This window comes from Oncorhynchus mykiss, chromosome 9 (assembly GCF_057628025.1).
Source record: "Oncorhynchus mykiss isolate SJ-2025 chromosome 9, ASM5762802v1, whole genome shotgun sequence".
Classification (NCBI taxonomy): domain Eukaryota; kingdom Metazoa; phylum Chordata; class Actinopteri; order Salmoniformes; family Salmonidae; genus Oncorhynchus; species Oncorhynchus mykiss.
Window position 1 is genome coordinate 49,094,014 of NC_143030.1, and position 27,557 is coordinate 49,121,570.

At 44.0% G+C, this 27,557-nt stretch overlaps 1 protein-coding gene across 2 annotated transcripts in view; it reads right to left on the reverse strand.

The window, feature by feature from the left end:
• Positions 1 to 18,466: 18,466 nt before the first annotated feature.
• Positions 18,467 to 27,557, reverse strand: part of tafa5l (TAFA chemokine like family member 5, like) — a 41,024-nt gene continuing 31,933 nt past the window's right edge. The window contains exons 4-5 of one of the 2 annotated variants that reach the window (XM_036988103.2): positions 23,436 to 23,482; positions 18,467 to 20,755 (exon numbers count right to left, since the gene is read on the reverse strand). In XM_036988103.2, coding sequence (XP_036843998.1) covers positions 23,459 to 23,482 — 24 coding nt within the window. In that variant the 3' untranslated portion in view covers positions 18,467 to 20,755; positions 23,436 to 23,458. The remainder of the gene's footprint in view (positions 20,756 to 23,435; positions 23,483 to 27,557) is intronic. The other variant, XM_036988104.2, reaches the window with a different exon arrangement.

A 27,557-nucleotide genomic window follows, 5' to 3' on the forward strand; every position in this document is an offset into this window, starting at 1 on the left:
AAAGGGAACACTTAAACAACACAATGTAACTCCAAGTCAATCACACTTCTGTGAAATCAAACTGTCCACTTAGGAAGCAACACTGATTGACAATAAATTTCACATGCTGTTGTGCAAATGGAATAGACAACAAGTGGAAATTATAGGCAATTAGCAAGACACCCCCAATAAAGGAGTGGTTCTGCAGGTGGGGACCACAGACCACTTCTCAGTTCCTATGCTTCCTGGCTGATGTTTTGGTCACTTTTGAATGCTGGCGGTGCTTTCACTCTAGTGGTAGCATGAGACGCAGTCTGCAACCTACACAAGTGGCTCAGGTAGTGCAGCTCATCCAGGATGGCACATCAATGCGAGCTGTGGCAAGAAGGTTTTCTGTGTCTGTCAGCGTAGTGTCCAGAGCATGGAGGCGCTACCAGGAGACAGGCCAGTACATCAGGAGACGTGGAGGAGGCCGTAGGAGGGCAACAACCCAGCAGCAGGACCGCTACCTCCGCCTTTGTGCAAGGAGGAGCACTGCCAGAGCCCTGCAAAATGACCTCCAGCAGGCCACAAATATGCATGTGTCTGCTCAAACGGTCAAAAACAGACTCCATGAGGGTGGTATGAGGGCCCGATGTCCACAGGTGGGGGTTTTGCTTACAGCCCAACACCGTGCAGGACGTTTGGCATTTGCCAGAGAACACCAAGATTTGCAAATTCGCCACTGGTGCCCTGTGCTCTTCACAGATGAAAGCAAGTTCACACTGAGTACGTGACAGACGTGACAGAGTCTGGAGACGCCGTGGAGAACGTTCTGCTGCCTGCAACATCCTCCAGCATGACCAGTTTGGCGGTGGGTCAGTCATGGTGTGGGGTGGCATTTCTTTGGGGGCCGCACAGCCCCCCATGTGCTCGCCAGAGGTAGCCTGACTGCCATTAGGTACCGAGATGAGATCCTCAGACCCCTTGTGAGACCATATGCTGGTGTGGTTGGCCCTGGGTTCCTCCTAATGCAAGACAATGCTAGACCTCATATGACTGGAGTGTGTCAGCAGGTCCTGCAACAGGAAGGCATTGATGCTATGGACTGGCCCGCCCGTTCCCCAGACCTGAATCCAATTGAGCACATCTGGGACATCATGTCTCTCTCCATCCACCAACAACGCCACGTTGCACCACAGACTGTCGAGGAGTTGGCAGATGCTTTAGTCCAGGTCTGGGAGGAGATCCCTCAGGAGACCATCCGCCACCTCATCAGGAGCATGCCCAGACGTTGTAGGGAGGTCATACAGGCACGTGGAGGCCACACACACTACTGAGCCTCATTTTGACTTTTTTTAAGGACATTACATCAAAGTTGGATCAGCCTGTAGTGTGGTTTTCCACTTTAATTTTGAGTGTGACTCCAAATCCAGACCTCCATGGGTTGATAAATTTGATTTCCATTGATAATTTTTGTGTGATTTTGTTGTCAGCACATTCAACTATGTAAAGAAAAAAGTATTTAATAAGAATATTTCATTCAGATCTAGGATGTGTTATTTTAGTGTTTGCAGTGTATAATCCTGAACTAAAAAGTCTAACTCTGATTCCTTCAACTAGTCATTTTGCACCTGCTCTTTTTGTTTCTTGATAATGTATTGATCTGAATAGTTTTCTCTCTATAAGGTGATACAAATATATTATTGGAGACATAACATCCACATTCATTCAATAGCACAGCCCTTTGTTGCATTATAAAAAAGAAATCAAAGTTGAGAAGAAAAATCGTGTTTTTGTCATGCCAATATAATCATTCTACTACAAGTAGGGGAAAACCCCATTCCAAACCATATTGTCCTGGCCATCTAACACACAACCACCATTAGAACCACTTAGAGACCAACGACTGTGTCATACATCTCCAGACCAATTAGCAGACAGCTCTGTCAAAGTCCTCAATGGTGCATAGGGAGCAGTGTTCTGTTGGATGAGACAAGAACAGCTTTCCAGTGAGCCATCTGGACAGAGCCCACCCTGGGGACAGAGGGCAACGCATTTTGGATATCTCCTTCTACTTCTTTGTCTCTCTCGTCCGTCCGTCCGTCCCCCCACTTCTCTCTCGCTCTCTCTCTCTTTCTCTGTCCCTCTCTTGCTCCCTTTCTCTGTCCCTCTCTCTGGTAGGCTGCATCACATAACACTTACCATGCGAGACAGAAAAAGCCTAACTGGGAAGCATCTCCCACTCACTGGCAACAAGTCGTTGACAGTATCTGTTTGATGTTACATCCCCCATGTCTATCTCTCTCTATCACTCTCCATCTCTCTGTCACTCTCTCTCCCTCCCGGTCAGTTGTGGGGCTGTTGGGACCCTTAGGGTATTGATATGAGCAGTGGGAGACTTGTGATTCGCAGACAGGCTCCCGCCTCAGTATTCAGTGAGCCTCAACCCCCCCCCCCCCCCCCCCCCCCCTCCCCTCCACACACTTTAGGCACTCCTGACACCCTCAATCTGTCACAGTTGAAAACCAAGGGACCTGCGCATCAAAATGGGACGGCTTGGACAATGCACGGAGCTGAGAGTTGAGCTAATCGAGATTGGCATGACAAATCTCCTGGAATGCCGACTTTGTTTACTTTTCAGACATTTTACAGTGGAGAATATCTATTTTGTTTGGTTTTGAAGCACTGAAAGAAAGTTTGTCCCACAGGGAAGCATGTGATGTGTTCAATCACCCATATGATGTTAGTGAACAGAAAGAGATAAAGGGAGATGGAAAGGAGAGACAGTGTTTTGGCTCTCCTGGTATTTGTGTTGCATACGACTTACAGCTATCACATAAACTTACACCAGAAATGAGCTCATATGGACAAGTGAACATTGCAGACTATGTTTAGCCAAAAAGAACAAGAGATCAACCTCAATTACATTCATATTCTTTGCAATTTACTCTCTGAACCTAAGTGTCAACACAGTTAGAGGGTACTTCCTGTCACCTGGTTTTAAGCAGCAGCCTATCACAATAGTTCAGTCGATCTGTGAGAGCGAGATTGACAGATTTTAGATGGATAGACACACAGGGGAACAACCATCATTAATTGACCCAAGAGTTAAATGGTGCCACTCAACCTTTAAAATCCAATACAAAAGTCAATAGTCACACAGTGATTTAGACATCATCACTTCCATACTCCATAACCAGGCCAAATGTCACTGCGGTCCTATGGGCCACAGTGCCAGTATAGGAATGTCTAGTCCTTGACAGATTTTCCATTGAGCATGCGTTCTAGCACCCCTTTGAATAGGTGGCATTGGAGAGTACTACAGAATGTGTGCATTAAATGTAACGTCTTCTAGGTCATTGTTATTGTTTCGCTTATAATACATTTCATTTCTTATATATTATCTTTCTTTTTAACATGTGTCCTTTTCTTTAGCATAGGTCTATTAGCCGGGTCTCTTTGAAAATCAGGCCGCTTTCAAACTTTGTGGTATTACACGAAAGACTTATGTACCTCGCAAGCGTGCAACTTTCACTGGGGATGAGGGGGGTCATTGTCACGTGTGCTCCCTCTCTGGCCTTTAGGTCACCAGGCTGCTCGTTATGGCGCACACCTGTCACCATCGTTACACGCAACAGCGCATTATGACACTCACCTGGACTACATCACCCTCTTGATTACCTGCCCTTTATATGTCACTCCCTTCGGTTTCTTCCCCAGTAGTCACTGTTTCTGTTTCATGTCTGTGCGTTGTTCGTGTTTCTCATTTTGTATGATGTTTTCATTTATTTATTAAATTATTCAATCTCCCTGAACTTGCTTCCCGACTCCCAGCGCACACATTACAGAATGACGCCTCACCAAAGGGAAGCATCATGGAGTGTTTTTTGTTGTTTTTGTTTTGGAGGTGTTGTCAGGTCCGGGTGTCAAAACCGAGCTACCTGGGAGGCCTCAGCCGGTTTGTCGGATTCCCATGCCTCGGTGTGTTCGATGGGTTCCCCTGCCTCAGCTGGCTTGATGGGTTTCCATACCTCAGCGGGATCGATAGGCTCCCATGCCTCAGCTGGCTCAACAGGCTGCCATGCCTCAGTGGGTTTGATAGGCTCCCATGCCCCAGTGGGTTTGATAGGCTCCCTTGCCTCAGTGGGTTTGATAGGCTCCCATGCCTCAGCTGGCTCGATAGGCTCCCATGCCTCAGCAGGGTGAACAGGTTCCTGTGCCTTGACCGAGGCATCTGGGGAGGTCTCAGCCGGCTCATCAGGCTCTCACGCCTCAGCCGGTCCGTCATGTTTCTGCGCCTCAGCGTAGGCGACCGGTCTGCTCCGGATCCCCGGGATCTTCCCTGTGGTTGGCGTCCTACAGCTGGACCCGGACGCGCTGGGGAGGGGGTACTGTCACGTATGCTCTCTCTCCAGTGCTCTAGGTCACCATGCTCCCACGCCTCAGCTGGATCGACAGGTTTCCCGCTTCTCAGTAGAGGTGACCGCTCCGCTCCTGATCCCCGGGATCGTCATTTTGGCCGATGTCCTGCGGCCGGACTCATGTGTGCTCCCTCTCCGTCCTCTAGGTCACCAGGCTGCTTGTTGAACAGAGGCAGCTGCTGTCAGCGTGTTGCGCTATTTCTTTGAGTTATGAAAGCAAGCAGAAACTGGCTACTCTTCAGTTGACTGATATAAATGGCAAGGTAACTGCTGTTTAACTTAAGAAAAAAAAACGAAACTACTGTACTGTTTATTCCCAGTGCTGAGCAATAGCAACTGACGTTCGAGGGCGTTCGAGGGCGCCAGGCTGCCCATCATTACTCACACCTGTCACCGTCATTACGCGCATTAGCGCATCATTGGACTCACCTGGACTCCTTCTCTTTGTTGATTGCCCACTCTATATCTGTCTGTTCCTCAGTTTGATCCCTGTGTCAGCATTATTGTCGTTATGTTTCCCCTATCCAGATGCTGTCCTTGTTTGTTTCATGTAGGTTATTTATTAAATGTTCACTCCCTGTACTTGTTTCTTGTTTCCCAGCATCTGTCCTTATAGTTAGAGAGAGAGCTGGCCAAAAGTTGGCTAACGTTAGCTTTTATTTTTGCCTCAATCACACTAGACCTGAATCAAATGATGAATCCAGCGGCAAAAGGATTGAATAACAACAATCTGATGTTTTTTTTAGTGCAATGTGAGCTTTTATTAGTCAGTATAGCAATGTAGCGTTATTGATCTGTCAATTTCCCTAGCTAATTTCCTACTTTTCACACAAACACAGTAATAAACAGCTAAACAGGCTTCACTGTCATTGTAGAAAAGGTCCATGGAGTTGGTGGAATAATCCTTTAATTCATGGCCACTTGCTCAGCTGGGCCAGGGAGGCTTTAATTAGGTCAGGTGGAAATGTCAGACAGATCTCAACTCCATAAAAGGAGGAAATCGCCATTGTCCTATCTCGCTGCTTTCTCTTCCTTAACTCCGTCTATTCCAGAAGTTCTGTGTTTCCATGAATCCACCACAGACTACTCAGTAAATATACCACTTTATGGTTAAAGGAATTCCTGACTCAGTCTCATGCATTCCTCTGTCACCTGACCTGTGACCACCTATTCACCTTCACTGTCAGTCATCCTACCTGTCCAGCTACCCACACAGATTCCACTAATTTTTCAATGGTCCTTCGAGACGGATGATGACTGAACCAAAGACAGGTGAAAAGGAAATGGAGGAGAAGGAAGAATTGTCTACACTGGAAGGAAGAAGGGAGGAGGAGAGAGCAGCTGAGGGAAAGGTTTTGGAACAAAGAAAAGATCCAGGAGCTAAGCCTAAAGCAACAAAGAAGGCTTCATCCTCAACCACCAGCAGCACCAGAAGAACCAGGCAAGCACCTGGTTATCTTAAGGATTATGTGGTCAAGATTCTCACATCAAAGTGCAAGCCCACCAGATCTCAAAGTGGTGATGGATCAACTGTACGTTTCAGCCATCAACCATCCCCTCTGAGCCAAGGACCGGAAACTGCTTTGGGACGGGAAAGAAGTTGACAGGAAGAACCCATGGAGGAGCTTCCTGAGGCAGGCTCCGCTCACCCCTTAACAAATGGGTAATCTTCGAGGCACTCTAGACAGAGTGAGAGTTCGACCAGTGGATACCCCTTTGGAAGTGGCTATGGCAGCCACCATTCACTAGCCCTCAGCGATTCCCAGACCGCTGTCCTACGAGAGAGGATGAAACTACTAGCATTGGAGGAAATTGAGCATCAGATTGAAGAAGAACGTCAAGGTGACGAACGATGTCACTTATTGGATGTGCAGACCCGTAGAGCTCTACAGGAACGGGAATTCATTGCCAAGGACATGGCAGAGCAGCGACGGCACCGTCAAGCAAGAAGGGAATTGGAGGAGGCACAGATGGTCTCATCCTTCCTGTAGAGGAACGAACAGGGAGTTGACCTGACCACCCCTCCACATGGACCTGACCTGTCTGCCTTTCTTTCCCAATCTGCCCCTCTGGTACAGCATGGCACACAGTCCCCAGAGGCTCCGAGGTCAACAGCCAACATGGAGCACGGGTGATAGGCCGCTCCGCCAACACTCTCTATTCTAGTGACACAAGTTAGCATTCCTCCTTCATCAAGACAAAGCATCACTCCTTTGCCTTTCCGCCAATTACCAACCACGGCAAATCATTCTTCTCGTCCAGGGCCTGGGCCAGACCAGTCATCAAACATCAGGTGGGAGGGCTCTCACCCAATTCCGGCTGCCACCAATGGAGGGTCTGGGACAGTAGGGGACAGGCCCAATGAGGCCACAGTGCGCTCATCAGCAGTCCCGGGGTTATCCTTTGCACAACCAGAAGAGGGAGACAACATTATGAAACTGCTAGTAGCCTCAGCCTATGGTATTCCCAGACCCAAACTGCCATACTTTGAGAGCGGGAAGGAGAGTGAATTTGTTCTTTTGGAAATGGCATTGGAGAGCCTACTGGGTATTCACAGTCATCTGTCAGAACGCTACAAGTACCAAGTACCAAGTACTGATGTACTTGCGGTTTCCCAGTGTATAAAAGCTAGCTCAATCCTTTATGCACTCCGCAACACCATACACTGCAACTCTCCAGGCCCTGAAAGCGAGATATGGTGAGCCACGCCAGCTAGTCCAGAATGAACTAAACAACATCCTGAACACGTCTCCAATTAAAATGGGAGATCACGCTGCCTTCCAAGAGTTCTCCCTGCCTGTCCAATCCATAACCTTGATGCTCCAATCCGTTGAAGGAGAAGACGGGAAAGAGCTGAAATGTGGCTCCCACGTGGACAGGCTTCTTAGCAAGCTTCCAGCGTACCTCAGAGACAGTTTCATTGAACATTGTTTGAACAAGAGCATCCTGAAAGAGGGCTCGAGAAGCACCTATGCTCTCAGAGACCTGGACGCATGGTTGCAGGTGAAGGCGAGGGCGAAGAGCATCGTTCACCAGGCCACAATCTCAGCCATAGCTTCCGGGGGAAGGAAGGAGTTTGAATGCCAGGAGGGACAGAAAAAGACAAGAGCCCACTCTAGGACTGAGATGGAGCTGCATAACGGATACCCTGGGGTACAAGCACTGCTCAGCCCTGAGTACCGAAACCCCCACTCTGCGCACCATCTATCGGACCCTGGCCAGTCAATACGATCCCCTTGGGTATATCCTGCCATACACAACCCAGGCCAAAGTCTTAGTCCAGGGCCTGTGGCAGACCAAGAGGAACTGGGATGAACTGATCCAACCGGCTGACCTAGTGAAACGATGGATCTGTTGGGAAACAGAGTTATCGGAGCTCTCTGAAGTCCAAATGCCAATATATTATGTACCACCCTGTGCTGATCAACTGGTATCATACCTGGAACTGCATGTGTTCTGTGACGCTTCGGAGCGAGCTTATAGGGCGGTTTCCTATCTAAGAGTGTAGGATAAGGCAGGCCACACCCGTGTCTCCTTTGTCATGGCCAGGTCCAGGGTCGCACCCAAGAAGCAGTTGTCAATGCCTAGGCTGGAACTCAGTGATGCCCTTTCCGGAGCCCAGTTGGCCTCTACCTTGCGAGCCGAGCTCACCTTGTCAATTCAAAGGGTCATCTACTGGAGTTATTCGACCACTGTATTGACCTGGCTCAAGTCGGAGTCCTGCAGGTATATGGTGTTCGTCGGAACTCGCATTGCGGAAATCCAAGACCTAACAGAAGTCCAGGACTGGAGGTATGTTGACAGCGTAAACAATCCTGCTGATGACATTACTCGTGGGAAAACCCTTAAGGAACTGGCTCAACCCCACCGCTGAGGCTTGGGACCACCATTCTTGTCCCAACCAGAGAATGAGTGGCCGACAGCCCCCGGGCGTGCGGCCCCTCCGCAACCAACTGATGCTCATGAGTCATCAGACTCATGAGGAAGGAAGTCTGCCCAATGCTACAGCATCTCAACGGAACCAACAACAGCTCTCCCTGACCTAGCACAATCCCAAACACTGCCGAATCTGATCGCCGCCACAAACCAGACCTCAGATGTGGTGGCTTCCATACCCACCTCCCTCGCGGCAGAGACACTACTCCTCCAGCATGCACAAGCAGTTAGCTTCCCAGAGGAGATAAAAGCTCTGAAAGCTGGTAAGGAAGTGGCTAAGGACAGCCGTCTTCTCTCTCTTGCCCCAGAATATGACCAAATTCTCAGAGTGATCAGAGTCGGAGGGAGGCTGCGCCAAGCAGAAGTCTTGGATCCTGATGCTATCCACCCAATTATCCTTGACTCCAGACACCCTATTACCAGCTTCCTCATCAAGAGTTATGATGAGAGGCTTCTCCCCCCAGGGCCAGAGAGAGTCTATGGGGAGATGAGGTGGAAGTACTGGATACTTGGAGGACGAGGAGCCATTCGTAAGCACCAATACACCGTGGAATGTCAGAGATGGCAGGCCGGAGCCACTGTGCCCAAAATATGCAGATTTACCCCCTGCTCGTTTGCGCCTCCTCAAACCACCCTTCTGGTCAACAGGAGTAGATTGCTTTGGCCCCTTGACGATCAAACTAGGTCGTCGAGTGGAAAAGCTCTGGGGCATTCTATTCAAGTGTTTGACAACTAGATGTGTCCACCTGGACCTACTGGAGCCTTCCTCATGGCCATGCACCGGTTTATCTCCCAATAGGGGAAACCCTACAAGATCCTGGCTGACAGGGGCACAAACTTCAAGGCAGGAGAAGCCAGGTTGGAGGAAGCCTTCCAAGCCATGGAACCCTGCCTCCAGGATCAGCTGATGGGCCAAAATCTCATTCAAATTTAACCCTCCAGGAGCTCCTCCTTTTGGAGGAACATGGGAGCGAGAAAAATCAAATCTGTAAAGACGGCCTTACGAGTCGTCCTGGGGGACCAAACTGTCATTTAAACTGTCTTGCGGACTGTCCTGATAGAGGTGGAAGGGATACTGAACTCCAAACCCTTGGGATATCTCTCTGCAGACATCGCTGACCCCGATCCGGTTACACCGAATATGCTCTTGATGGGAAGCAGAGATGCGTCACTTCCTAAAGTCATGTATGCTGATACCAACCTCATTGGCAGACGTCTGTGGCGACACAGCCAGATCTTGGCTGACCATTTCTGGGCCCGATTCATTCGGGATTACTTAATAGCCTACAGCACAGAGGGAAATGGTGGAGAGAAATGGTCAGCCTGGAAACTGACCAAGTCGTAATGATGGTGGACCCTCAGCTGCCTCGAGCCTCCTGGCCGTTGGACCATATCACTGAGACCATGACTGGAACCGATGGTCGTGTTAGATCAGTGGAGATCCAGGTAAAGAATCGAACATATACCCGGCCAGTCACCCGACTAATTTCTCTCCCTAAGGTGACAGAGGACGAGGAGCAATGAGCCTTTTTGAGGAGTGTGGAATTTAACACATTTCTGGGGTGGCTGTAGAAAAGGCCCATGGAGTTGGTGGAAGAATCCTTTAATTCATGTCCACTTGCTCAGCTGGGCCAGGGAAGCTTTAATTAGGTCAGGTGGAAATGTCAGACAGATCTCAACTCCATAAAAGGAGGAAATCGCCATCGTCCGATCTCGCTGCTTTCTCTTCCTTAACTCCGTCTAATCCAGAAGTTCTGTGTTTCCATGAATCCACCACAGACTACTCAGTAAATATACTACTTTATGGTTAAATGAATTCCTGACTCATCCATTCCTCTGTCACCTGACCTGTGACCACCTGTTCATCTTCACTGTCAGTCATCCTACCTGTCCAGCTACCCACACAGATTCCACTAATCTTTCAGTCATGGTGCACAGTCGGTACACAACACTATTCTCATCATGCCTTAGCAGGATCAGATGGTGACAGGTGTCCCAGCATGGTCAGAGGGAAGACCAGTCTACGGAGCTCAGGTGAATTTTGCGATATATTAGCAATATCAGTGAATGACACAAAGTTCCATCTTGAGTTGATGGGTAGACCTATAGTAGTTTAAAGACAGCAGCTTAAGTTTAAAGCTACAGTCTGGGATCTGGGAATAATGGTCATTTCAATGGTTGAACCATTGATTCTATTCATGGATAATATAATGTATATCTGTACACCAATGTATTTCTTTGTCATGCCTCATCTTCAAAGGATCAGATGATGACAGGGGTGTAAGAAGGGTCAGGCAGCCAGGGAAGACCAGTCTGTGACGGAGATGAGGTGAATGTTTGCAGATACAATACTTTATAATCTCTGTGCAGCAAACAATGGACAAGCCAGATGCTTCAAGTATTGAAAACATTTTAAGGCAGTCTGACAGACTTCTAAAGTTGATTTCCAAACTGTATCAATGGTTGATAGAGGTTTTTGCCGATGACACAATACATGTCAAACAAAAATGTGAGGAAGACCTGGTAGAAGCTATTGATGATGATTATGATGAGTGGATACAGATGTGTTTGAATGCCCAGTCATGTTCATATAATCTCAGACATAAATTACTACAGTTTAAGATCATCCAGAGAACGTAGTAGACGCCAGTGAAACTGAATTACATGCACTCTGAAATGTAATTCCCCTGCTGGAGGTGTAAAACACAAAAAGGGACATATTTGCATTTGTTATGGTCTTGTGAAGGCTGGCTGAATTCTGGCAAAGAGTATGCTCTTTTATCCCAGCATGTCTACAGATTCTCTCTTCTCCCTGTTTTTGTTTGCTTGGAAATGTTGATACTGGAGACTGTTATCAGAAGAAACTGTGTAACCAAGCATTTATAGTGGCTTACAAATGCATTGCCATTAATTGGAAGGTTGGTTATCCTCCCACAATGTCACAATGGATGGCAGAAATGTCAAGTTATGTATCACTAGATTTGATTTATTACACGATTAAAGGTTTACTGTGCAACTTTCATAAGTTCTGGATGCCTTTTATGGAATACAGTATGACAAAAGGAGTCTGTATTTAAAACATTCCCACATCAGGGGAGATACCTATTTAGGTAGTCCCTAGCTTCTGGGCTGCTCAGTCCTGGCTCTGGTGGTCTGCCGTCCTGTGGGTTGTCACTCTGGCATTGGCCTAACATACCCCACAACCAATAATACATGTTTCACTAAGATCCTAAAGCTGAGTGGGGTGTGTTGGGTTGGGGTGCTGCAGGGCCGTGGACCCCTAGGGGCAGGACTGGGTGACCCAGCTAGATTGTGTACAAGTAAAAATAGCTCTGCAGTACTATTAGGCCTATGATATGAATTATACTGACCAAAAATATAAATGCAACATGCAACAATTTCAAAGATTCTACTGAGTTACAGTTCATAAAAGGAAATAAGTCAATGGAAATCAATTTATTAGGCCCTAATCTATGGATTTCACATGAATAGGCAGGGGCGCAGCCATGGGTCTGGGAGGGCATAGGCCCACCCATTTGGGAGCCAGGCCCACCCACTGGGGACCCAGGCCCAGCCAATCAGAATATGTTTTTCCCCACAAAAGGGCTTTATTACAGACAGAAATACTCCTCAGCACTCATGCTGTTTAATCAGCTTCTTGATATGCCACACCTGTCAGGTGGATGGATTATCTTGACAAAGGATAAAATGCTCACTAACGGTGCACAACATTTGTGAGAAATAAGCTATTTGTGCGTGTGGAACATTTCTGGGATCTTTTATTTCAGCTCATGAAACATGGGACCAACACTTTACATGTTGCATTTATATATTTTTTCAGTGTTTATGGAGGATTTGCTGTTTCTGTGTGTTAATGTATATTTGAGGTATATGTGATTTTTTTGTTATTTTTGAAAACTTTTGTTTCCAAACCTTTCCCTTGGGAAGGTGGGAAGGAAATTGTGTTTGGAGAGAGTTGAGTTATGTACTAGACTGGTGGGGCTCGGGTTTGATGTCTGGCTGAAGTTTGGTATAGAGGATGTCTTAAGACAATGAAAAGTGTTAGTATTTTCTTTAAAGAGTTGTTCATTTGTTAGGCTATTGGTTCTAGGTGCAACACAATATTGATTATTAATAATTTTTGGGTCTAGTTTAGTCTTATCAGTCACTTAAACATATTGAATAATTATCTCTTACCTAGCTTGATGACTGTGGGCATTTTTGCTTACTTTATAACATATTGGATTGTGTGGGAAATGAACTTTAGATTGCCAAAAAAGTCTCCCCCAGACCCCTCGCCAGGTTATGTACCCCCCACTTTCTAAAACCTGGATTGTCCCACTACAGGGACAATCCGCGATTCTGAGAAATAAACAACAAAGCCACTTGTTTTGGTCCAAAACGGGATGTACCAATCCAGGATTGCCCCTTTCAGGCCCCCAAACGCAATGAGAATCAGCCAATGGGTTGAATGAGCACATCATGGCACACTGTCAACATCCAAATATTACAGCTTGAATCCCCACTGGGGTGGGGATCCTTATGGCATGAGACCAATTAGGAGACACTTTATGAGGAACTGTGATTGCAGTGGCATGCATACCAACAGAACTGGGATGGCAGAAGCATGCATACCAACAGAACTGGGATGGCAGAAGCATGCATACCAACAGAACTGGGATGGCATGGTGAGTAACTTACAAACAGAAACAGCTTATATGGTTTTAAACTGATGGTGTGGGATTTGAGACTAGTGCTTTTGGTTGAGAACATTTTTGAATACCATTCTCATATCATTAAATTGTGTGTGGTCATGTTTTTGAATCCACACCTAAATACTTTGTGTGTGTCATGCTCAAAAGGACAGCGATGCGGCAGTACACAGGCTAAATTCAGCCCAGCCTCTCCTTGACTCACTAAGTGAGGGGAGTAGAGGATGTTGTGCTCTGCATAAACGCTTGCAGCTAAACAGACTTTATAGAAACCCATAAAAAAATACCATTAAAATTCACAACCCAGGGAGCGTCGCCTGACCCCTTGAGAATGATAAATTAGCTGTGTTGCTTGTGCAAAACGACCATTTTACATCGCTATCTTCTTTCTATTCTTCCCAGTCTCACTGCACACTGAAAAGGCCCCTATACACACTGTACTCCAGCATTTTGGATTTGAGGCAACGGCACAGAATGTCACCTTTAATTTGAGGGTATTTTTTTTATATACCTGTTTCACTGTTTAGAAATTAAAGTACTTTATGTGTCTAGCCCCCCCCCCCCCCCCAATTAGATTTTTATTTTCATAAGTATTTGGACAAATTCACTTATAGTGTATTAAAGTAGACAAAAGTAATATATTTGGTCACATGTTCCTAGCACACAATGACCACATCAAGCTTCTGACTCTACAAACTTGTTGGATGCCTTTGCATTTGTTTTGATGTTTTGCCCAACAGGAATTGAATGGTGAACAATGTATTGTGCCATTTTGGAGTCACTTTTATTGTAGATAAGAGTAGAAGATGTTTCTGAACATTATGGATAATCATGAATGAACGGTGAGAATGTTAGGGGAATAAATCAAGGCTAACCTCCCCTCTTAATGGTAACGGTGAGAAGTTTGATATCAGACCATTTCTTACCTGAATATGTTACTTCACTTTGATTTGTCTTGCCTTCCAGGTTACCCACTTGGTCATTTTGTAAACATATATTATGTTCTGGAACCATGACATGCACCCACTTCATTGTTATTTCATTATTAGAGATATACAAATGTGTTTTTTGCACCCATCATGTGTCATGTCCGCGATGGTCATGTGAGGTGAAATGTGTATATTTGGGGAAGTGAGCACTCAGTTTGTTTGTTTGACCTGACGAAGATCCGTTTCAGATGGAAACGGACTCAATAAAGTGGTGAATTGGGAGCTTTAACAGTGTCCGGGTCTTCTTGCTGCATAATGGTCAGAAGTTGGCATTTCTTTGGGGGGTATAATCTTTGTTCAGACATGTATGAAAATACCCTAAAATAAAAGGTTACATTGTGTACTGGGCGCCTTACGAGGAAACAATTGATCTCAAATCCAAAATCCTAAAGTATGGAGCCAAATGTTCAAATTGTAGCTTCACTGTCCAAAGACACTGAGTGTACAAAACATGACAGACTGACCAGGTAAATCCAGGTGAAAGCTATGATCCCTTATTGATGTCACCCATTAAATCCTCTTCAATCTGTGTAGTTGAAGGGAAGGAGACAGGTTTAAAGAAGGATTTTTCAGCCTTGAGACAAGTGAAACATGGATTGTGTATGTGTGCCATTCAGAGGGTGAATGGGCAAGACAAAAGATTTGAATGCCTTTGAACAGGGTACGGTAGTAGGTGCCATGCGCATCGGTTTGAGTATGTCAAGAACTGCAGCGCCGCGTGGTTTTTCACGCTCAACAGTTTCCCGCGTGTAACACGAATGGGTCAACACCCAAAGGACATCCAGCCAACTTGCAACAACTGTGGGAAGCATTGGAGTCACTTTCGACACCATGAAGTCCATGCACAGGCCAATTGAGGCCGTTCTGAAGGGAAAGGGGGGTGCAACTCAATATTATGGAGGTGTTCCTAATGTTTTGTACACTCAGTGTAAATACAGAGTAGATGTATCTATAATCAGGCTGGTTGTATGTTTTGAAGCGAGGTTTTCAACTGAAAGGCTCGCTGCTTTCTTCTCATTTCTTCCCAAGTAGAACAGGCTGGTGGTGGACCACATATAAAGTAGCAAACAATTGTAATAAATGCAACGGGTGGACAATAGATGAAAATACTCCAAACTTTTAGAATTCTTATAATGCATCAGATATTGACTGAATCATTGCACATAAAACATTTCACTGGCATGGATAAATAATTAAGCTCAGAGATTTTGGTGGGAATTCAGGTATTACATTTACTTAAAATGCGCTCATACATTTTCTTATTGTATCAGGTATTTTTTACAGTGCCTTGCGAAAGTATTCGGCCCCCTTGAACTTTGTGACCTTTTGCCACATTTCAGGCTTCAAACATAAAGATATAAAACTGTATTTTTTTGTGAAGAATCAACAACAAGTGGGACACAATCATGAAGTGGAACGACCTTTATTGGATATTTCTAACTTTTTTAACAAATCAAAAACTGAAAAATTGGGCGTGCAAAATTATTCAGCCCCTTTACTTTCAGTGCAGCAAACTCTCTCCAGAAGTTCAGTGAGGATCTCTGAATGATCCAATGTTGACCTAAATGACTAATGATGATAAATACAATCCACCTGTGTGTAATCAAGTCTCCGTATAAATGCACCTGCACTGTGATAGTCTCAGAGGTCCGTTAAAAGCGCAGAGAGCATCATGAAGAACAATGAACACACCAGGCAGGTCCGAGATACTGTTGTGAAGAAGTTTAAAGCCGGATTTGGATACAAAAAGATTTCCCAAGCTTTAAACATCCCAAGGAGCACTGTGCAAGCGATAATATTGAAATGGAAGGAGTATCAGACCACTGCAAATCTACCAAGACCTGGCCGTCCCTCTAAACTTTCAGCTCATACAAGGAGAAGACTGATCAGAGATGCAGCCAAGAGGCCCATGATCACTCTGGATGAACTGCAGAGATCTACAGCTGAGGTGGGAGACTCTGTCCATAGGACAACAATCAGTCGTATATTGCACAAATCTGGCCTTTATGGAAGAGTGGCAAGAAGAAAGCCATTTCTTAAAGATATCCATAAAAAGTGTTGTTTAAAGTTTGCCACAAGCCACCTGGGAGACACACCAAACATGTGGAAGAAGGTGCTCTGGTCAGATGAAACCAAAATTGAACTTTTTGGCAACAATGCAAAACGTTATGTTGGGCGTAAAAGCAACACAGCTGAACACACCATCCCCACAGTCAAACATGGTGGTGGCAGCATCATGGTTTGGGCCTGCTTTTCTTCAGCAGGGACAGGGAAGATGGTTAAAATTGATGGGAAGATGGATGGAGCCAAATACAGGACCATTCTGGAAGAAAACCTGATGGAGTCTGCAAAAGACCTGAGACTGGGACGGAGATTTGTCTTCCAACAAGACAATGATCCAAAACATAAAGCAAAATCTACAATGGAATGGTTCAAAAATAAACATATCCAGGTGTTAGAATGGCCAAGTCAAAGTCCAGACCTGAATCCAATCGAGAATCTGTGGAAAGAACTGAAAACTGCTGTTCACAAATGCTCTCCATCCAACCTCACTGAGCTCGAGCTGTTTTGCAAGGAGGAATGGGAAAAAATGTCAGTCTCTCGATGTGCAAAACTGATAGAGACATACCCCAAGCGACTTACAGCTGTAATCGCAGCAAAAGGTGGCGCTACAAAGTATTAACTTAAGGGGGCTGAATAATTTTGGACGCCCAATTTTTCAGTTTTTGATTTGTTAAAAAAGTTTGAAATATCCAATAAATGTCGTTCCACTTCATGATTGTGTCCCACTTGTTGTTGATTCTTCACAAAAAAATACAGTTTTATATCTTTATGTTTGAAGCCTGAAATGTGGCAAAAGGTCGCAAAGTTCAAGGGGGCCGAATACTTTCGCAAGGCACTGTATGTTTTGCGTTAAAATAAAGAAAAATATATGTGCCTCATTTTCATAAATACAGCAGGTGTATTTGCATAGGCTATATGACTATATTTACATAAAGGAGGGGAACAGGGCTGCAACCACAAATACTTCCTCTGTCTACCCTACCCGAACTCACCTGCTGTCTACCCTACCTGAACTCACCTGCTCTGGCTACCCTACCTGAACTCACCTGCTCCGTCTACCCTACCTGCACTCACCTGCTCCGTCTAGACCTACCTGAATTCACCTGCTCTGTCTACCCTACCTGAACTCACCTGCTCTGTCTAGACCTACCTGAACTCACCTGCTCTGTCTAGACCTACCTGAACTCAGCTGCTCGGTCTAGACCTACCTGAACTCACCTGCTCTGTCTACCCTACCTGAACTCACCTGCTCTGTCTAGACCTACCTGAACTCACCTGCTCTGTCTAGGCCTACCTGAATTTACCTGCGCTGTCTAGACCTACCTGAATTCACCTGCACTGTCAACCCTTCCTGAACTCACCTGCTCTGTCCAGGCCTACCTGAATTTACATGTGCTCTCTAGACTGCCTCAATAATTACTGTTATTGTCATGTTCTCTTGCATAATTCAACAAGTGTGTCAATAGCAGGATACTATTGGATTAAAAAATCAACACGCTTGGCTCTAGATTACACCTATCCAAACATACTTCACATTGTTTGCGAGATCAAACATGATTACTATAATCCGAGTATTCATTTTAGAAAATTGCTTTAATTTCAGTGCTTCTAATTTGTAAACATTTCAACTGTAGCAAATTCTAACTTTTTTCAATTACACCAAAAAATGAACAACCGCAAAAATAAGGTTCTTTCTTCTCTTTCTTGCGATGTAAGTGTAGAGACGGTTAATTAAATGCCCGACGAAGCTTTAATGTTCAACGTAAAGACAATTCCCATTGAGCCCATTTCAGCTATTACCAGTGTGTTTGACAGGTCATTACAAATGTTTCCGCGGTCGTAATGTTCACGGGAAAAAAAACAACAGGCACACATGAAGAGTCGCGGGAATGAAATCAAAGCAATCAATCCAGCGAGATTGAAGTGACGTGGATGTTGCATCCCTCATAGGAAAAGGAGACACTTCAGAGAAAGTGAAAATAAATACTTTGTTCTCTAACTTTGATTGCTACCATATCTTCTCTTCAAGACTACATAGGGAGCGATGGTCAGGGGGCGGGAACATAATTACAAATAATTTGTAGAATTATTAATTCTCAGGGGGCGGGAACATAATTACAAATAATTTGTAGACTGCAAATTGACCGCAAGAAGTCTAAACAGATAGTATTTGACTTAAACATATTATATTCAAACCTTGCTTATATTTGTATATGATCCCATACATCTCTCTGTAACGCTCATTAAACTTTTGGGGCCAAATAAAATCACCCGCAGGCCAAATGCAGCCCGTGGGCAAACCAGTTGGGGAACCCGGTGATAGAACTTTCATTGTGTCATGCATCTGATGTGGATTCAGAGATTCATCCATGGAATCAGATCAAATCAAGGGGACATTTTATTTGTGTTGGTTAAAAAAAAAACTAAGACAAAATAGTGAAAGAAAAGGACATGGGTACAGCTGGGAGTAATTCAAGTTAAGTGTAATTAGATGAGAATTGTGGTGCTCTCTTCACACATCAATCATGCACACACATATGCACGCACACCACACACACACTTAAAGGCAATTACATTAGCCCCAGGGATGGAAGGCTCTTTTCATCCCCGTGTCTCTCAAAGGAGCATACAGTATATTAACATACAGTAAGTATATTAACATACAGTAAGTATATTAACATACAGTAAGTATATTAACATACAGTAAGTATATTAACATACAGTAAGTATATTAACATACAGTAAGTATATTAACATACAGTAAGTATATTAACATACAGTAAGTATATTAACATACAGTAAGTATATTAACATACAGTAAGTATATTAACATACAGTAAGTATATTAACATACAGTAAGTATATTAACATACAGTAAGTATATCTTTCTGGTGAAAAATAACAACTCCATTTCAGTGATATACAATGTCCTTTATGGTCTCATTCTCTCTGTGACACTCACTCTCTCTCGTAATCCCGTAACATAAATACCCATGGGACATTATACAGTGAATGTATACATTACACCCAACATAAACAGCAGCACTTTGCAAGTAGCATACCTCCATACATCTATTTCCTATAAAAAAGTCCATTTAAAACCTAACGCTGAAATAATGAATCGGTACTACACATGGACTATCATTACTGCTTTTAACTTATGTGACATAGATCTGTCAATATTAATACACTTTTGGATTAAAAACATGTGATTCTGAAAAAAAAAGCTGAAATCCGCATAAGGTGAAACAGCGCCATCTCGACCCGGAGCTTTTGCTATCGGAGGAGATGAGCATCTAGCATTGTGGTAAAAGAAAATTGCAGTAAATACTCTGCTGTTCTATCGGGTGTGCAGTGATGTGCAGTGATGTGCAGTGATGTCCGAGGGAAAGAACAGTGCTCATTGTTTTGAAGTAACTGTCTCTTTAATATCGCAAACCGACATGGCAGCTCCACCAAGTACAGATTCCAGCTTTAAATCAACGAGCATCCCCTAAAACATGATTATACCAGTTTGCAAGATAGTGAGCTTCAGGAACAGTTCTGCCAGAAGTACAGTACTGGATGTGTCAAACTTAAGAACAAGATTGTGTCAACTATTTCCCATTTCACAGTGTATATCAGGAGGCACAGACACCCAGACGCACGCACACACACACACACACACACACAAAATAATTAGAACACAGGATAAAGAGCCAGGCAGGTGTAGTCTGTCAGTAAGTGTCTCATAAAGATCTCCTATAGCAGAGTGATGTCACGTGGGCGGTTTCTCCACAGACACTATTAGGGAATCCTTACTTGCAACGGTCCCATCAGTCGTAGGCACCAGATAAACAAAGCTTTGTCAATGTCAAGTTAGATAGTCACTAACAATCCATCCAAAAGTTTCTCCTCCAGAACTGTAAATGTATATCATATATTTGATCCTTCTTTCACTGTAGAGATTGACGACAAGAGAAGAGCATGATACTCGCATGGGATTTCCTCCTTTTCTCTATATATTTTCATCCCAAAACCTCTTGGAACCCCACCCCTCAGATACCCAAGACAGGTGGTGGTGTTTCTTAGAGGATGGAGAAATATGGCTAAAGACGGGCACCCATTGGCATCATATCCTGGTTTCACTAACCTCCTGTGTCCACCAAACCTATCATGGCTCTTCAACAGGACAAAACCAACGCCTTAACCAAACAGACTATTTACATGAGTGAAAAGACCCTGAATGGTTCTCATTACAGTACCCAGAAAATAACTGTAGACTAGTTTAAACCAAGTTACCAAAAATGCCTTCACATTGTGTTCCATAGGGGTAGGTGACGAAATGGTTTCCTTACACATGTTTAGACTCCCAGTTCTATCCTGCTTGCCGTGCTGAAACAACACAGGTTATATACAGTATACAGTAGGATTTGTCATTCAGTTTGTGATATGGTTCCAATAACGATGCTGTGGCGAGTTGCTTTCATGGGCAGGTACGGACTTTTGGACCAATGAGGGAGCAGAGGAGTGTCACTGTCACATAGTAGGGCTCCTCTGAGAGATGGTGGTGGTGTGGGGGAGGGGGGAGGGGGGGTAGTAGTGGTTTGAGCACAAAATTGGCGAATGGACACAAACTGTGCTTGCCTGGTCATTGGCCTCTGTTCCCCTTCTGCCATGACTGGCAATAAACCTGGGATGGGGGTAAGGGGGTTAGAGAGAGAGAGAAAGGGGGGTAAAAATGGAGTTGAGTAAACAAGGCACTCATGGTTGTTCACTGTCATTTCAGGATTACTTTGAATCTTGAACGCACTATGGACTTCAGAATAAGAATAATGAAAGCAACTTCACAAGTAAGATGAACATACAAACACTCATATTAATACAAGTGGTGTATAATGAAGGCTAGCACAGTTTATGTAGAAAAACTTTTAACAGGTCTCTCTATTAAAATAGACATCACCTCAACGAGAATAACCTGTATAAATATTGGTTAAATCAAATATCTTGTTTTAGTCATCCATATCTATTTTTGTATGCTAAAATAATTACATTGAGTTCAAACCATATACAGTTGAAGTCGGAAGTTTACATACACTTATGTTGGAGTCATTAAAACTTGTTTTTCAACCAACTCACAAATTTCTTGTTAACAAACTATAGTTTTGGCAAGTCGGTCAGGACATCTACTTTGTGCATGACAAGTAATTTGTCCAACAATTGTTTAAGGACAGATTATTTAACTTATAATTCACTGTATCACAATTCCAGTGGGTCAGAAGTTTACATACACTAAGTTGCCTTTAAACAGCTTGGAAAATTCCAGAAAATTATGTCATGGCTTTAGAAGCCATGAAGCCAAAATTGTAGACCTCCACAAGTCTGGTTCATCCTTTGGAGCAATTTCCAAATGCCTGAAGGTACCACGTTCATCTGTACAAACAATAGTACGCAAGTATAAACACCATGGCATCATTTCTTTTGGAGAAATGTCCTCTGGTCTGATGAAACAAAAATAGAACTCTTTGGCTATAATGACTATTGTTATGTTTGGAGGAAAAAAGGGGAGGCTTGCAAGCCGAAGAACACCATCCCAACCATGAAGCACGGGGGTGACAGCATTATGTTGGGGGGGGGGGGGTGCTTTGCTGCAGGAGGGACTAAAATCACAAAATAGATGGCATCATGAGGCAGGAAAATTATGTGGATATATTGAAGCAACATCTCAAGACATCAGTCTTAAAGCTTGGTCGCAAATGGGTCTTCCAAATGGACAATGAGACCAAACATACTTCCAAAGTTGTGGCAAAATGGCTTAAGGACTACAAAGTCAAGGCAGAACTGAAAAAGCTTGTGCGAGCAAGGTCTACAAACCTGACACCTTTACACCGGTCAGGAGGAATGGGCCAATTGTGGGAAGCTTGTACAAGGCTACCCAAAACATTTGACCCAAGTTAACCAATTTAAAGGCAATGCTATCAAATACTAATTGAGGGTATGTAAACTTCTGACCCACTGGGAATGTGATTAAAGAAATACAAGCTGAAATAAATCATTCTCTCCCCTATTATTCTGACATTTCACATTCTTAAAATAAAGTGGTGATCCTAACTGACCTAAGACAGGGAATTTTTACTAAGGATGTCAGGAATTGTGAAAAACTGAGTTTAAATATATTTGGCTAAGGTGTATATAAACTTCCGACTTCAATTGTAAATATGCCATAAATGTAAATGTATAATTCCACGTAATAAATGATCTGTCGTGTCTGCACACTCGTATGTCTGTCTGTCTGTTTGGTTTGTATTTCTGGTATATCTGTATGGTCTGTCTCTCTGTCCGTCCGTCTGGCGTGTCTGTCGTGTCTGTCTGTCGTGTCTGTCTGAGTGCCAATTCACCGTAGCAATGGTAAACTTTTACACCCTAGATTGTCCATATGAATCTTTAATATGAGTCTGCAAAGAATTTCATGAATTTTAAGCCACCCGGAAAATTAATATTTATGATGCCCCCAATCCTCATTCTCTCCCTGTCTCTGGTAATTGTCTGTGATTCATTTTGTTTTCTCTGTGGAAGAAGGTAAATCCATCTTAGAATATAGACTGTGACACATAGGCGTGGAGATTCGGCAATATCACCCACTTTTACGACCATTGTCTTTTTCTAGGCTTGGTATTCACACAACCCTGCACTATGGACAAACAACATTGTTATTGTTACACATAAGAGGTATTTTCATGGAATAAATTAACAAATTAAGCAATCGGATAAATTGCAGTAGCCAATGTTTACCGTGAAACAAAACAAAGGTTCAGATGCATTATGTTTCCCCAGTTCCGGTTTTCTGCGGTGGGGTGCTTGTTTCGGGGTGCTTGTTTGACTTAATACGGCTCTTTAGTTTTCTTTCCTTCTCAGTCCAAAAATAACTAAATCTCTCAACTCCACCTTGTATTCCCCGAGTCCTCTTAAACAACGCAGTCATTTGAAGTAACATCATCCTTTGAAGTAGCCTCTTTGGGCTTTGTTAATTTGTAACCCTCTGCATTAGGTGACTTTGTACCACTATAGCTCCCTTTGATCTATCTTTTGGTCTTTTTTTTTGTTGCAAGCATCAAAGCCATTTTCTCACAGGAAAATGCAGCAATTGTGTATATTCTATGTAAAAGAGAAAAATGTAAACCATGAGTAGGTGGGAGTTGTCCTTTACTATAAGCACCATGGGAGTTTGACCTTTTGAACTCCAGTGATTAGTTCGTATAGGGAGACGGTAACAGTCTCAGATGTGCAATTCTGCTTGCCCCACAGACTAGACAGCTGGAAGTGCATAAAATAAACAACATACACTTTGAGAGGATGGATGGAGCCAGACTCACCTACCCACTTAGTTCTTAACTCCTTACGATGGCTCCTTAGGCAAGGGCTAGAAAGAGGATAAAAAGAAAAGAAGAGGTTGAAAGGCAAAGAAACATCAGGACAGACAGCTCTCCTTTATCAAAGTATAAACTATCATGCTTTTCTTTCCAGTAAAATGGCCAGGAGCATACAACATGTCTACTTTGAAGCAAAGACGGCAATACTAAATTATATCTGAGGCTAGATGACAGAAACTTAAGGACTTATCAAATGTTGTACTTTTTCTGACCTTTAAACTATACACTACCAGGAAGTACTAGCAGGTAAGGTAGGTCCATATGGGTCTCTGAGCCATGGGTTCCTAAGGAACTTCCTTCCAGTGTCATAATAGAACAATTACAATATACTGTATGTCCAGTGAAAATCTATACTATAAGTCTATATTATAAATCTGTAGCAAAACAAAAATATTCATATATATATAAAAATACAATCATACAACTACGAAAAACAATCTATATCTACAAAACGATATGCTTACTGCAGGTTGTTTAATAGTAAAAGAGAACTTTTTCTTTCCATTTTACTCTAGTATTTTTTGTGTGCCTCGTTCATTCCCCAGAGCTAGAAAGCACTTGCTGTTGTTTCCTTCCCATTTTCGAAGAAACTCGTGACGGCATCTAAACTGGTAGAGGGAGCCGGGGGGGTGAGATACTTCTGAGGAGCTAATGGCTAAGCTGAGCATAATCAGGAAGCTAATGGGCTGTGCAGCCAGTCGAGGCCGTGGTGCAGTGGGCAGCGGTAACTGCCCCCTCCCGCAAGGTCCGAGCAAGGTCACCCCCCCATGTCTCTGTGGGGCACCCTGCGGGGGGTTTGCTACGCCAGTTGCCATGGCATTCCCCGGAGCCTCTCTGCTCTGCTGTTCTGAGCTCCTGCAGCAACAACGGGTACAGCAGGTATTCCACTGCCCACCCATCTATCGGCTGGTTGGTTGGCCATGTCTCTCTGTCTGTCAATGTTCTCTGTCGTGTCTGCCCACCTGCATGTCTGTCTTGTCGGTCTGTTCTGTCCGTCCGTCCATCTGGCGTGTCGGTCGTCTGTTGTGTCTGTCCGGGTGCCCTACCTATGTTATCAGAGAAACACTCCTCAGAGTGGTGCTGATCCATCGCACCTCTCTGGCAATGTCATCTAAATGCTAAATACTTCTACTGCATCTTTGAATCAAAACAAAAAAAGGGGCGAGAGGGGAAAAAAGCTTATAGTATCTATATTGAGCACAAGGTTTCTTGATTTTATTTATTTTTCTTCAGTTGAAGGCTGAATGCCTAGAACATTCTTTACTGGTGGTGTGTGAGAAGAATTCCAAGACCTTGCTATCTATTATAAAAGTACAAGAATCGAGGAGAAAGCAAAGTATTGATATACCTGACTTTGGCACTTTTCCATAATTTGCTGTGAAAGAAGCAACCCCCCCCCCCCCACCCTCACCCAAAAGGCGAATCATGATTGCCCTGGTACTTCAACAATAGAGTGGCCTTCTCTTGCTACCGCTCTTACAAATCGATTGTGGGGATACTAACTCAGGCTAAAGTGCTGAAGTGGCAGTGGTGCTAGCTTGGCACTATTAACTGCTCACCCTAATTAAAAGGCTAGTTGGGCCCAGAAGAGGAGAAGGTGTGGGAGAGACAGTGGACGGCACTACCGCTAGCCAAACAAACAGCTTAGCAATGGCTACTGTTCACAGGACAAGAAACCCATGGACATCACAAAGTCCTCTCTTTAGGCTACAAAGAGATACAAAGAAAGATTGGGAGAGGGACAGACAAAGATAGAGATACAACAAATGTACTAATTCGTTTTTTTCACTAATTAGCTATGATTCTGTTTTACTTAACCCTGTCCCTGAGCTCCAGGGGCTGTATGTGTCAAGCGTCCAAGAAAGGGCTGATCCATGCAATCTTATTCATTATGATCTAAAAAAGAAAACGGATCCTAGATCTGTACTCATACACCGAGACACTTTGTGAATATAGGCCATTAGCTGTTCCATGGCTCAGCTGTTGTTGAAAAAGTATACTGATGCTAGCACTCTCTGAGGAGTTGGATCACAGAAATACATTTTTTTTTTTTAAACCAGAACCTTAAAAAAAACATCTTCACTGTGCTGCTAACAGCTGTGCTTCTTCAACTGTCCCCTACCAGGCTCGACCCAACGATCCTCTGATCGCTAACACACGTGACCACCCACTTGACAACTTACAAAATATTCTGATTCAGCACCATTTGTGACATTTCTAGCTCTGGGGTGATTTTACCTGGTTCGATCTCACTCAGGTACATCTACAAATACTGCTACATAAAATCCAGGATTACTATCTGTTTACTCAAGTTAGAATGCTGTTCATCAACTACAGCTCAGCCTTCAACACCATAGTGCCCTCGAAGCTCATCATTAAGCTCTGGCCCTGGGTCTGAAACACTCCCTGTGCAACTGGGTCCTGGACTTCCTGACAGGCCGACTCCAAGTGGTGAAGGTAGTCAACAACACCTCCGCCACGCTGAACCTCAACACGGGGTCCCCACAGGGGTGCGTCTTCAGCGCCCTCCTGTATTCCTCGTTCACCCATGACTGCGCACATCTCCAACTCGACACAATACTGGAAGGCCTGATTACCTACAACGACGAGACAGCCGACAGCGCCTCAATGTCAACCAAATAAAGGAGCTGATTGAGGACTACAGGAGACAGCAGAGAAAGCACAACCCCATCCACATCAACGGGGCTGTAGTGGAGAGGGTCAAAAGTTTGTGATTAAACAGCTTCACCACTAGCTGTCTCCACCCAGTACCCTGACTTGAACCTCAAAACTTGTTACTTGACGGCTACCACCCAGTACTCTACCCTGCACCTTAGAGACTGCTGCCCAATGTACATTGAGTCATTCAACACTGGTCACTTTAATAATGTTTACATACTGTTTTACCAACTTTATATGTACACTGAACAAAAATATAAATACAACATCTTAAGTGTTGGTCTCATATTTCACGAGGTGAAATAAAATATCCCAGACATTTTTCATATGCACGAAAAGCTTATTTCTCTGAAATGTTGTGCACAAATTAGTTTACATCCCTGTTAGAGAGCATTTCTCATTTGCCAAGATAATCCATACACCTGACAGGTGTGGCTGTCATATCAAGAAGATGATTAAAGAGCTTGATCATTACACAGGCGCACCTTGTGCTGGAGACAATGAAAAGCCACTCTAAAATGGGCAGTTTTGTCACACAAGGTTTGAGGGAGCGTGTAATTGGCATCCTGACTGCAGGAATGTCCACTAGAGCTGTTGCCAGAGATTTTTATGTTAATTTCTCTACCATAAACTGGCAAATTTGAATGCACAGAGATCCTCACACTCATTGTCGTACCATTCCTCCGCAGCCATCACCTCCTGTTTCAGCATAATGCACAGCCCCATGTCGCAAGGAACTGTACACAATTCCTACAATCTGAAAATGTCCCACTGGCATGCATATTCACCAGACATGTCACCCATTGAGGATGCTCTGGATCGATGTGTACAAAAGCGTGTTTCAGTTCCCACCATTATCCAGCAACTTTGCACAGCCATTGAAGAGGAGTGGGACAACATTCCCCAATCAACAGCCTGATGCGAAGGATATGTGTCACGCTGCATGAGGCAAATGGTGGTCACACCTGATATTGACTGGTTTTCTGCTCGACACCCCTACCTTAAAAAATAGTCTGACCGACAGATGCATGCATGCATGTATTGCCAGTCATATGAAATCCATAGATTTGGGCCTAATTCATTTATTTCAATTGACTGATTTCCTTATATGAACTGTAACTCAGTAAAATCGTAGAAATTGTTGCGTTCATATTTTTGTTCACTATACAGTATTCTAGTCATGGCTCATCCTATATAACTAGTTTTTTTCTATTCACATACTGTCCATACACATCATTCAAATATATGGAGTGCATTCGGAAAGTATTCAGAACCACATTATATTACATTACAGCCCTACTCTAAAATGGATTAAATTGTCCCCCCTCCAATCAATCTACACACAATATACACAATAAAGCAAAAACAGGTTTTTAGAAATGTTTG